This window comes from Aspergillus viridinutans (assembly GCF_018404265.1).
Source record: "Aspergillus viridinutans IFM 47045 DNA, scaffold_11, whole genome shotgun sequence".
NCBI classification, from domain to species: Eukaryota; Fungi; Ascomycota; class Eurotiomycetes; order Eurotiales; family Aspergillaceae; genus Aspergillus; species Aspergillus viridinutans.
The window spans coordinates 362655-375413 of record NW_025091227.1 but is presented as its reverse complement, the minus strand read 5'-3'; the positions used below and the strand labels follow the sequence as shown (position 1 = coordinate 375413).

The following is a 12759-nucleotide window of genomic DNA, read 5'->3' as shown; positions in this document are numbered from 1 at the left end:
GAAATGCACTGTAAAGTGGTCATAGACTACCACAGCAAGTTGCCCAGAGCTTCCGTCTGATCACTGCTTATGGGGCAACGTAACCAAGTAGCGATCGACATTTTGTCGATGCGTAGAGACGATCCTGGCCTGATGCGGGCCTATAGAACGAGGCTTTTGACGCGGAATATACAAGGCAACCCTCCGTACCAAGGATTTCAGGTTCTTTGTCCAATAAAATACCCCCCATGGGTGCCCGAAGATGGCGTCCGCATCACAGCTGAACAAATTCCTTTTATCACAGCCCACGTCTATACAGTATTCCGGCAATGGTACGAACTAGCATTGTAGCAGGGATGGAATCCAGATTATGAACTCTTTACTATCTGCAGCACGCATTGATCGCCATATCAATGTGCAGTTCATTGCTCCTATTGGTCGCAAAGCATCCTCTTTGATTACTTATTAAGTTGTATGTGACTCTCAAGAGCCTTGTCTAGTCAACTACGATCCGAGTCTGCAGCTAGCAGCTAATAAACCCGCGTAATAAGTTCTGAGACCTTGTTTAGAATGAGGGTCCAGGTGCGAAGCGTTTCTCAATGGGACGAAACCAAAGGTGAACAGAATTTATGTACATGGTATATGTGCATCAGTAGGCTCTCACTATTGGAGATTGCGATCTGTTTCAGTAGATGGGGCGAGTCAGGCTTATGCAAGTCTCACATTCAGAACACCTCGATTGTTTGTAGGTGCTCATTGATTGGCCAGCAATAGAGGTTGTAGGGCCACAGCTGTAGATCTCTATTCCGTGCGTCTTTAACAATGTCATCGGCCCTATATGGTGATCGCCATTCTATGGAGTGCACAATGCAATACTCAGCTGATCTCACGAACACTAACAACATTATCATAGTCTATGAACTTCCCTACAAGGGGACCTGATGAACATAGAAGTCTCAGTGACAGCGCCGGAAAGCAAGCCAACACGTCATACTGACTATCAATATACAGATATAGTAATGATCGGAGAGAGATCAATGAATCTCCTTGAATAGCGTGTCGGCGGGGCCGATCCCAAAGACGCAGCGGATTGCTCATATTCAGCCAGCCACTTCACAGTACATGCAGCGGTACCTATATACCATAGCTGCCTTATCGTTTGCCAAGGCAAATACTTCCACTTTCCTCCACCAGAACGACAGCCAACCATTTAACTTCTGGGGCATGGCGCACAATTCTTAGATAATTCTTCCAGGGGTGATGGCGTTCATGTGTGGAGAGCTGTTGGATACAATCATGATACTCCAATAAAACAATAGGCCAAGATGTTTTTATGATTTCCCAGGAATTCTAAGTGGACCTCTTCTCAAGGCAAAACGCAATTTCACTGTCATTATCACCGCTTATCCTGTGGGGCACGTTGCAAGTGAGAATGTACCAGGCTAGAAAGGGTAATGTTTAGCTAAACCAACAATGATGATCAAACCACCAATTCTACTCCTTTACTGCTAGAAAGAGATTCAATTAGTATGCCTAAAATGCCTCATTCAGAAGCAGTGTTCTTTGCAGTGCACCGTATCTCCAGTGCAAACCCCGCTGAGGTTAGTTGATCTAGCGTTCTGTCCTCTAGATCCACTAGGAGACAAAGTACCTGGACCTGGAAGTGAGGCGAGCGAATAGAGCAAAACCTCAGTGCCAGAGACAAGTTAGAAACTATCTACAGAGAACCCGAAAGGAGGCGGACATTATTGGTAGTTGGGTGGTGTGGAGTGATTTGTGGCTGGCTGCGGAATGGTCCGTAGCACACGCTCCGCTGTATCTTGTCTGCATTTTGGATATTCGAATATACGCGTCACATGGAAACACCTACAGCACTTTTCGCGACTGCAGATATGCAGGATACTAAGGGGGTTCCGACTTCTTTGACTGGATCGAACGGAGGGATCGCCGATGAGATGAAGAACGCACTAAATTGCTGATCCTGATTCAAACTCGGCTTAGTTCTCGTCTTTTCTCCACAGCAGAAGACAAATTTCAGTTCTAAGCGTCCTGTATAATTTATGAGTGATGATTCCTCCACCACATAAAATTCGAAGGCTACCTTAGGTTAACGGCAAGGGCGCCCTATCCCAAGCGTCGTCAGACTTTGCCCAGCCACAGCGCCACAGCCAGCATATCCAGTGTAGCCGAGGCACCTCCCCTGTGGCTTAGCTACAAGTAAGTGTATAGTTATATAAAGCCTAGTCTATATTTGAAAGGGTGAGCGGGTTCCCTGACAGAGCAAAATGTCGTAGATGTGGGCTCAATATAGGTAGAGAAGCGTGATCCTCGTTAAGTCATGGACACTATCGTGGACATGACATGTGTGATCAGAGCAGTCTGGGGGTCGTCGCTTGTGTGTAAGATTTCATGAACATAATTTGCTGTCCGAAGAGCATAGAGAAATGCCCGAAGCGATGACATGCCTGAGACTATACCTCTCTATATGCGACAAATAAGAAAACGAGCAAAAGGCTTTTAGCCCTTCCTATTACACAAACAAGTGATCTCTTAAACGGAATGGATGTGCCTCGGTGTTGCTAGAATATTTGTGTAAGCATAGGTAATCGGCCCTGAGTGTAGATGAAAAGGGGAAAAGAGTAGGAGGGGGATTCTTACAGGACAAAATTATCCAAACTAACAAGATCAGGCTCGCTGAATAACAGATAAAAGTATTTCAACGTCTCCGCTAACCAAAAGCTTTCCATAGAGTCATCCTGGCTCGGTTTCGCATCTGTAACATCCCTGATGCGTGCGTTCGCAATCGGTGTCTTGGTATGCTTCATGATTGCCTGGAACATGCTCCAGCCTTTCTCTTGCCAGATCGGGTTGCCCGTAAGACGATACATAATAAAGACGGACTCGATTGCCTCAGGGCGCAGCTGGTAGCTCGAGTCCGAGATTTGCGTGAAGCCGTATCCATGTCCTGGTTCGACGTGGCCCTCATCCGTCCATTCACACGAACCTTCGGAGGGACACTCATCGATGGAAAAGATCTCGGGCATGATCCCGCTCGCCGTGTTTTGGTAAGCCCAGACGCAGCCTTCGGTGAGTCTGATTGCTATGGCGAGTTCCTCAGGTGAATCATTGATCCGGGCGCCCAGGCCCACCATGCCACCTACGAAGCAGGCCAGATGCTGGACTTCCGTGCGCAGAGCCGGTTGTCCATTGCCTCTAGCGTCCAGCGAGCCCGGGAAGAGAATATCCTGACCACCAGGAGTTTTGGGACGGAAAAAGTGATATTTCACAGCACTATCAAGGGCGGTCCGATACATCTGTAGGTATTGATCCGTTTTGCCGTCAAGTAAAAGATGTTCCTTTTCCGTGTTGGTAAGTCATGAATATCCAATGAGGAAGCGCTTCTAGGAAGACCATCAAATGGTATTTACCTTTGGTAAATACTCGTACAACGAGTCCGCCCAAGCTCCCAACGTGAAGGCCGAACCGCCGAAAGAGGGACCTATCGTGTCGACTTGAGAAGGCCAGAGGCCTGGAATAAGGGTGTTGTTTTGCGCATGATCTAGATGGTCTGTAATCCTGGAAATCCCATCAAAGTACTTTTGTTTCCCTGTGAGCTGCGCTAGCCGGGTGAACTCGAGTGATAGAGACCCTATATGGGCGTCAGTATTTCTCACCTACATTGAGGCTCTGATCCCGCCCGTTCTCACCTATCTGTGCTACCAGAACTCCCGCCTCCCCTTCCAATCCCTGATTTCCTCTTTGCCACCAGTAATAAGGCACTGGGATCCCATTCGGCGTGTCAAACGCTTGAAATAGGAATTCCCCCAGCTGATCGGCCTTCTGAAGAAGCAGTGGGTACTTTCCACCACTCACATCGTATGCCCCTAACAAGCCACCCAGGTATCGAATTGTGGTCTCGAATACCGGCACGCGCTCGGCATTAGGCCTGGAAAAATTTATTGAATTTAGGGCTTCCAGCGCACTGTCGAACTCGGCTTGCAGCCCCATGATATAAAGCGAGTCCAGCCCGTCTACCAAGGTCGCTGCCCATCCCACAAAGGGGTCTCGGTGTCCGCCTGAAAGCGGAGTCACCTCGTCATGTAACCATGCATATTGCTTATACCCTTTCCAGGCGTGCAGAAATGCTTGACGCACCTGCTGCTGGCGGTCTTGTCGAACGCGTTTGGCGGAACCGCTTTCACCCTGGAAGCTGAATTGTATGCGAAATTTCGATGAGCCATTCGCGATTAGGTCTTGTTTTGTGTGCAGTGGTAGGAAAAAAGACAACGTTATGAGCAGAACCACGGCGAGGGCGACGTGGCGCATTCGTCGAAAGGAGGGATATGGGGCAGGCCGAAGACGGAGGCGGCGCAATATTCGATTCATGGTCGAGGGCGGCCGCCGGTGTAGGTGCGTTGTCATCAGGGGGGGGATTCGGACGACGAGAATAGCTCGTAGCCCATTTCTCTTTAGTGAAACAAGAGCTGCACAGAAAGGTAAGAGCCCATCGGCAGGAAGAGGTTGGGGGGAAGTCGTTGATCCTGATCCTTTAATGTCCTTGGCAGATCACGTGACTGGTAACTCGTGGGGAAACCAGGTCCTCAACTGACCAGATGATGAAGTGTCACATCAAGATTGGCATATCACACTTGGCCGTCTGAAATTGGCTCAGTTGCTTATTGGTGGTTAAAAAAAAAGGTCCTGCAACCTGAGTGTTTCTCCGAAATCCTCTCATCACAGCTGCGAAGTGATGCTGACCTCTCAAATCTACTCGTTGGTCCCAGGGTCCTGACCTGCGTGCATGCAGTGTGCCCAGAGGCGCCAGACCCACACACGGGACCAGCCGCTTCAACTTGGGCCCAACCGTGGTGGATAGTTCGACCCCCACGTGGGCCACAGAGGTGTTAGCTGCGCGTAACCGTCGGAGGTCTAATATTTTTGGACCCGGAATTCAACACGAGACCGTTTGTTTCATTGGCAAACTAAGCGCCCACTGGACAGTCGCGCTTCAGCCCTTACGCAACAGGTTATACAGGTGTGCAAACCCTTTTAGACAGTCCTCACTTTACAGTACGCAATTTTGAGAGATGCCAACTTCGGTGAGGCAATGGGGTATTATTGGGATACCGGGTTCGATCATTCCACGGCAACGATGCTCTCCATCGAAAATGCCTTGAGGAATATTTCTACTTAACCTAAGGCAGCTCCGACACGGAGATCGCCGCACGAGCCGTGGGTTCCTGCACGGCGATCGGCGGTGAAGGTGTTAGGAATAGACTGAGTGACCCAATCCGCATGGATATGAGGGTGGGTTGAATAGGTCATGGATCAACCCATAATCCGCACGGGTTGGATCAACATAGTGCGGATCAATCCATATCCAACCCACAACCAGTCTAGTTAGGAATACAATATGTCAGTGGTCGGACGGGTTACCTCATAAACGCGACTCTATCACACCGATACTCAGTGATCATCAAGGCTACCAACAGAGAAGCAAGATCTCCTTCTTGCGGAACTAGACAATTATTGCCACATGGAGAGTTTGAGGGACAACTGATCCCTGTCTGTCTTGGGGTCTTCAGGCCACAAGTTGCATGTTGGTACCACAGCGAATTAATCGTCCAGATGATGGTCTTGAGCTGGTGAGAAACGCGACTTCAGCATATAACGATGGGCGGGGTAGAGTCGGACGTATACCATGCGAATGTGGGCATCCAGCAGGGATCTCCGCTTTCTCTAATCCTGTACCGCTTTTACAACATGGACCTCTTGGAAGAAGTGAAAGAATCAGGCATCCAAACGGCGGGATGGATAGACCATGTCTACCTCTTCACCCAGAGCACATCAACGGAGGTTGCATGCACGATTATAATCTGCGTTCGAGACTGACACTAGGCAACGAGATAGTCTCATTCCATGTCGGGATTCGTATGGATCAGCGCCATGGTCCTATCAAGAGTGGCAAGGGCTCAATCTTTCGTGGCTGACTGTTCAGTAGCTGTGAATTGGGATCTAGGGATTTCCATTCATGCGGTATGCTGGGGGAGTGATCAATTCTAGGATGCCGACGGCAAGGAGATTTTAGACTTCCTCTGCATGATGAGTGCCACAAATCTGGGTCATTGTCATCCAGAACTCGTGAAAGCCGTGACAGCATCCATGAGCACCAGTAATGCATGCCCGCGGTGGTATTGCAGACATAGAAAGGATGTACAACCCAGAATCTCATCACGATGCTCCATCTTTTAGACACGTTGGCCAACATCGCCACCAAAGTAGGAGACTGGCCGAGTTCGGCAGTGATGTGTGTCGGACAACTACCATGGCGTTGGATCGGGAATCTGGCTCATCATGAATGATATAGGTGATCTAGTGCGGCAGGGCATTACCATTGGGTAGCTGGTACCTGTATTTCCTCACCGCCATTTGATTGTTTCGCTGTGTTGATTGCAGTTGTGGCTAACTGCCTGTCCCTCACCATTCAGTTGGTATGTTCAGCCTCTACTCTCTGATTCCAAGAATGGTCTAAGGCTCATTATTGTGTTAGTATCCTGGGATGAATAAAAGAACGTCCTCCCTTGGTTTACGGCCTGGTTTAATGTTGCAGCCTGGGTATGTACAGCCCAAATATTCCGAGTAACCTTCCATTACTAATAGGAGGCCGTGACTTCAGATATGCCTCCCTGCGACTGTCTCATTATTCGGTAGTTGATTGATCATGAACATTGCTGTCCTTGCCAATCCAGTATTTATCCTTTCCTCCAATCTCACTCACTCCTCCACACTCGAGAAGTGACATGAAGAGGTATTCCTCGTCTATATGGGCTTTTGCGTCACCGGGGTTTTAATCAACGCCTTCTGGGACTCGATCCTCGCAGCCCTCAGCAAAACCGCATGGAGTTAGCAATACTGCACTGGAGGTCTTTGTGCGTCGTTCTCTAATTATGGACGAGTGATCTGGCCCCTTTGCGGATTTCTCATTATTTCTATTACAGCTCTCGCATGTGCGGTACCTGACTACGACTCGGCCACCTACGTCCCTTCACCAAAAGCAGAAGTAACTAATCACATCGGACAATAATCCAGCTTCGTGTTTACCCAATTCATTAATGAGACCGGATGTGTGTGGCTCATTTGGATCCCTGTACCCTGATATGCTAGCTGACTTGGTTCTAAAAAGGGGCAAGGTGGAGTAGGACGTATCCAGCTCACACATAACAAATGGACAAGCTAACAAACAGCCCCAGCTACTCCAAGGCAGTCTGTCACATATCGGATTTGTAGGTGTACATACCCTTTGTGATACGGATCATCTTACTGACCGAATCAGGACGCTGTTGCCCATATGATCGGAGGTAAGCCTCTGGTGTCTTTGCCCTTCCTCATCCATGAATCAAATACTGACGAAATCATGCCGAAAGAAATCCCGAAGTCGTCTATGCAAGGCTAGAGTCATGGTTGCGTGCGTAGCAATCGGTGCCCTCACTAGCTTTGCATTCATTATCGTCCTTCTGTTCGTGTCAGACGACATCAATACTATAATCACCTCCAATCATGGCCCCTGCTTCAGGTTCTCCTTGATGCCACGAAGAGCAAGGCCGGATCAATCTGCTTGGTATTGCGTGCCTTCCCAACGGGCTCAGATTCCCTATTGTCTGCCTGTTGATGGGTGTCGTGGCATGACCACCTCCAGCCGAATGATATTCGCTCTTGGCAGGTGAGAGAACCATAATCATTTATGCACAGAACCAGTCGATTATCCGTACCTTACCTCTCACGCCAGAGATTTCGGAATGCCTTTCTCACCGTTCTGGAGGAAGGTGCACCCTACTCTGGGAACGCCCTTGAGTGCTCTCCGCCTCACTGCGTTCTTGACTTTCTGGCTGCGGTTGCATCTGCCTCGGCTCTTCAGCGTGAGCCCCCCATTACTGGCTCGCAGATCAAACCTATGGATCATTGACTTTCTTCAGGTGCTTTCAACGCATTGAGTTCCGCCACCGTGCTTTGCTTCTATATTTCCTATGGCCTCCCAATCATAATCCACTGCCTGGGCGGTTGCAACCAGCTTCCCAAGAGCCCGTGGACCCTCAGCCCGATCATCGGCTGGACAGTTGACCTCGTACACACACCTCACAGCTCAGTGACTGGCGTCTGTCACGATCGACTGACCTTCTTACAGGTAGCAATCGGCTATACTCTCCTCGCCACAGGTCTGTTCCTAATCCCACCTTCTCTTCCGGTAACGGGCCGAAGCATGAGGGCATGTCGTCTTTCATAGAGATTGTTGCTAAATGGCTAATGGTTTTCCAGATTACGGTGTCGTGGTCATTGGGTCATTGGCGTCGTTCTCATCACCTCTACTGCTTACTGGTTTGTCAGGGGGCGGAAGAGGTTCTCACGTCAGCAGGTGCTCTCAGCAGAGGAGGACTACTACCGTTCCTGACTCAACACACATCGCTCAGAAATAGTTGCCGGCCAATCTGCGCTGATGTACAGGAGGTGAGATGTACTCTGTGTGTATTAATGATGGAAGAAATATCACGGTAACAGATTGGTTCGCTAGAGATGTGCCCAACCTTAAGAACATGGCAAGTGCGTGCCACTCTAGATTAATCTCCATATAGCACCATCACAAACATTATTGGCTGCTGCTGTACGGAAAAGACACACAAGATAAAGGTAGATGGGCATGCTGTCCGTCAATATTCAGACAGTGAAATGTATGACTGCACCAGAAGATACGGTTAAGCAGCATAACCCCAAACTGCGCTCGATCACGCGGGGAATCAAGGAGTTAAACCCCAGTGTATCTGCAAGGCCCTGATAGGAGGATATTAAGAACATTGGTGTGTTACATTACTCAAGATTTGACTAGTTACAATCTCTGCTGTCGCAAGTCCGACTGCGCAGTTGCTTGAAGTTCAAAGTGAAAGTGAGAGTGACATCTCCTTAGGCTCGGCGGCCCCGGTCACGTCGCATAGCAGCATGCTCCCTTTCCAGCTGCTGCAAACCCTTTTTGACTCTTAAACAGGGGAATGATAACCAAGGAGGGCATGTACTTTAATATACACGTCCTCCTGTCGTTACATCGACCTCGAGATTAAGGCGACCCCTCACGCGACTAAGCGCCTTGGCGGCCCTCCACGCGGGGAGTCACATTGCCTTTTCTGCACAAAGTGAAGCTCTCATTGGGCAGATAAGCCCAGTCTACTTGCATCTGCCGACGTCGCATGCAGGATGGTCAGGTACGTGAAACATGGCCTGTGACTCGAGATTACTGCACAATCTATGGCCGTCGGATCACCGGAACTTGATTCTTCACTGAATTACTGCCTTATCTCTCCATCTGATTTGCATCCCTGACCTTGTGACACGTTGCCATCAGGGTTACTGATAATGGCGTCGATGGTTATCTATACCTACAACGCGACGATGGGACTTGACTAGAAAGCGACGCTGTATCGGTGGAGTGTTGTAGATGTCGTGAATAAAAGTAGCGAAGAAGAGGAGCCTGACGAGGAACTTCAGAGATAAATAGGAAGTGTGTCTCATGGTATTTACGGAGAACAGGACGACTGCATTTGACAAGCTCACAAATCGGTAAGCTCGATTGAACAACAACTATGCGCTTTGCAACTTCCACCATCGTCAAGATCGCCCTTCTGTTCGGCAGTCTCTGTGTCGATGCAGCAGTGATGTGGAATCGCGATGCTGGCAATACTGATCTCGAGGCGCGCGCTAGCTCCGGTTACAGATCCGTCATTTACTTTGTGAACTGGGTTAGTATTGTGTTTACATCATACTGAGCACCCGATTGGCACTAACTACCTAGGCAATTTACGCGCGCAACCATAATCCTCAGGACCTCCCTGTCCAGAGGCTGACGCACGTCCTCTACGCCTTTGCCAATGTGCGTCCTGAAACAGGGGAAGTCTACATGACAGACTCTTGGGCCGACATTGAGAAGCATTACCCTGGGGATTCCTGGTCTGATACGGGCAACAATGTCTACGGATGCATCAAGCAGCTGTATCTCTTGAAGAAGCAGAACCGTAACCTCAAGGTTCTCTTGTCTATTGGCGGCTGGACCTATTCTCCCAACTTTGCTCCGGCGGCTAGCACAGATGCTGGACGGAAGAACTTCGCGAAGACTGCCGTGAAGCTGCTGCAGGACTTGGGATTTGATGGGCTCGATATTGATTGGGAGGTGAGTAGATGCATGGCTTCAACGTCGACGCTGGCTAACAGGCATAGTACCCGGCAAACGACCAGCAAGCGAACGATTTTGTGCTGTTGCTCAAGGAAGTGAGGGCTGTATGTGCTGATGAATGTGACTCATGATGGACATATCACTAACGTCACTAGGCACTCGACAGTTACAGTGCTGCAAATGCGGGCGGACAGCACTTTCTTCTCACTGTAGCTTCTCCAGCTGGTTAGTACACACTGCTGCTCTGATATTATCACTTGAACCCATCTGATTTGATTAGGTCCCGATAAGATCAATGTCCTTCACCTCAAAGACATGGATCAGCAACTGGACTTCTGGAACCTCATGGCCTACGACTACGCTGGAAGTTTCTCTTCTGTCACCGGACATCAGGCCAACGTCTACAACGACACCTCCAACCCGCTCTCCACACCGTTCAACACTCAGACCGCAATCGATCTGTACCGTGCCGGCGGAGTCCCCGCAAACAAAATCGTCCTGGGCATGCCTCTCTACGGCCGCTCCTTCGCCAATACCGACGGACTCGGCAAGCCTTACAACGGCGTTGGCCAGGGCAGCTGGGAGGCCGGAGTGTGGGACTACAAGGCGCTCCCTCAAGCTGGCGCCACAGAGCATGTCATTTCCAATATCATGGCGAGCTACAGTTATGACGCGACGAACAAGTTCTTGATCAGCTATGACAATCCTCAGGTGGCGACTATGAAGTCTAGCTATATCAAGTCCTTGGGATTGGGAGGTGCCATGTGGTGGGACAGCAGCAGCGATAAGACCGGAAGCGATAGTTTGGTTACCACGGTAAGTACACATTCGAGCGGTCTGCTGGTCCAATGCTGATAACCTATCAGGTAGTAAATGCACTTGGAGGCTCGGGAGCCTTTGAACAGAATCAGAATGAACTGAGCTATCCGGTCTCGCAGTATGACAACCTGCGCAATGGCATGCCGTCCTGATTGGGGCAGGGCAGCTTTTCCCTCGTGGGGTGAAGCAGTGATGGTAGCTCGATAGTGTGGATACATGCTGGGCATGATGATATACGAATTTGAGATTATGGAATTTGACTTTATGCACTTTTGTCGTACATAACTTGAAGTGGTACCTCACTCGAGTTGGAGCTTCGTACTTTTCTGTATACGGGATCCGCGGATTCCATTCTCGTGCCATCCGATGCCGATCAAATTCCATGCCAAGAGCATATTTCTGACCTGGACGACGCCATGACTTCCTTCAGCTAGCCTCTCAAATATAACAACGGGTGTTCACCAGGCAATGAGCGCCAATCATCAGTACCATGTCTGCTGATGCCAGTAACAAGGACGTCTCAATTGTACGTATCTGATAATGATGGCCTTACACTGCGTCTAATCCCATTTAGGCAGCAGGCATAGCTGCGATAGGAGTCGAGCTCCTCACTCATCCACTCGACACGCTCATTACTCGATTACAATCACCCACCTACGCGTCGACATATCAGCGTGTAAATGGCGGTATCAACCCAGCTCTCTACCGAGGGTTATATCAAGGCTTCGGCCCAACACTCATCACGACCATCCCCGCATCAGTCGCCTTTTTCGCAATCTACGAGACTATGAAATCAACGCTTCAACCTACCGAAGGCACTCAATCGCCAAAAGCCCGCGAGCTTGCCACGTACGCGATTAGCAGTGCAGTAGCGGATTTGGTCGCCTGCGCCATCACTAACCCCGCTGAAGTCCTGACGCAGAATGCCCAGGTCGTGCATGCTCAATCCAGGCATAGTCGTTCGCCACTGCTGTCGACGGTCAGGCATTTTTCCAGGCATCCGACTAAGCTCTGGGCCGGGTATACGATGCTGGCTGCTAGCCATCTCCCCGGGACGAGTCTGACGTTCTTGTTGTATGAGTATCTCAAGACTGGTTGGTTTGAGGTCCCGCGGGATTGCAGTGAGGTTACTACTCATTTTAGGGGAGGACTTTACAGCGGCGCACTGGCTAGCGCGGTGGTTTCTCTGCTCTTCGTACCGGTTGATGTAGTGAAAACGCGCATGAGGCTTGCGGTTGGTACTCCCACCTATGCTCGACTGCCCTTGAAGGCGGATATCCGCGCTATACCTCCAGCAGTGAAGGCAGAGCGGGTATCGTCTGCTAATGCAATGGCTATTGCAAGGGGTATATTAGTGAAGGAGGGAATACGAGGTCTCTTCAGGGGCGGGGCCCTGACGTGCCTCGCGGCTGGGCTGGGAGGTGGTTTGTTTCTTGGGTGTTACGATGGTCTTAAGGTATACTTTGGAGCGCATGTATAAACGGGCGGCGTTTGAAAATGCCTGCGGTTCTTTCCACTCTTGGTTACGACTTTGTATAGTAGAATATCTCCAATCTTTATAAAAATGGGGGATACGAAGATAGAATATTGACGATTTCAATGTCTGTCCTTTATGGCCTAGAAGGTACGGCTGCACTGCATATGCTTGTCCACGGAATTCTGCACATGGCAGGTTTCATGTAGAGGAGCGAGCGATGGAACTTCTGGAGTACCACGTGGGTTCAAGGCTGCACCGTAGACTCGTGGTC

At 49.7% G+C, this 12759-nt stretch overlaps 3 protein-coding genes across 3 annotated transcripts; 2 read left to right on the top strand and 1 right to left on the bottom strand.

Annotated features, from left to right (window-relative positions):
- Window positions 1–2633: 2633 nt before the first annotated feature.
- Aspvir_002291 (glycoside hydrolase family 47 protein) lies at window positions 2634–4365 on the bottom strand (the record flags this gene model as incomplete). Its single annotated transcript, XM_043273892.1, has 3 exons — window positions 2634–3335; window positions 3408–3628; window positions 3654–4365. 3 exons carry the CDS (start codon window positions 4363–4365, stop codon window positions 2634–2636), a joined length of 1635 nt encoding a protein of 544 aa, XP_043129827.1.
- A 5240-nt stretch (window positions 4366–9605) lies between these two features.
- On the top strand, window positions 9606–11163 carry Aspvir_002290 (glycoside hydrolase family 18 protein; the record flags this gene model as incomplete). The annotated part of the gene is made up of 6 exons (XM_043273891.1): window positions 9606–9761; window positions 9815–10189; window positions 10237–10296; window positions 10348–10417; window positions 10473–11008; window positions 11059–11163. The coding sequence occupies 6 exons, from the start codon at window positions 9606–9608 to the stop codon at window positions 11161–11163; spliced, it is 1302 nt and encodes a 433-aa protein (XP_043129826.1).
- Window positions 11164–11501: 338 nt separating this feature from the next.
- On the top strand, window positions 11502–12491 carry Aspvir_002289 (putative mitochondrial carrier protein (Pet8); the record flags this gene model as incomplete). The annotated part of the gene is made up of 2 exons (XM_043273890.1): window positions 11502–11537; window positions 11586–12491. The coding sequence occupies 2 exons, from the start codon at window positions 11502–11504 to the stop codon at window positions 12489–12491; spliced, it is 942 nt and encodes a 313-aa protein (XP_043129825.1).
- Window positions 12492–12759: the final 268 nt, after the last annotated feature.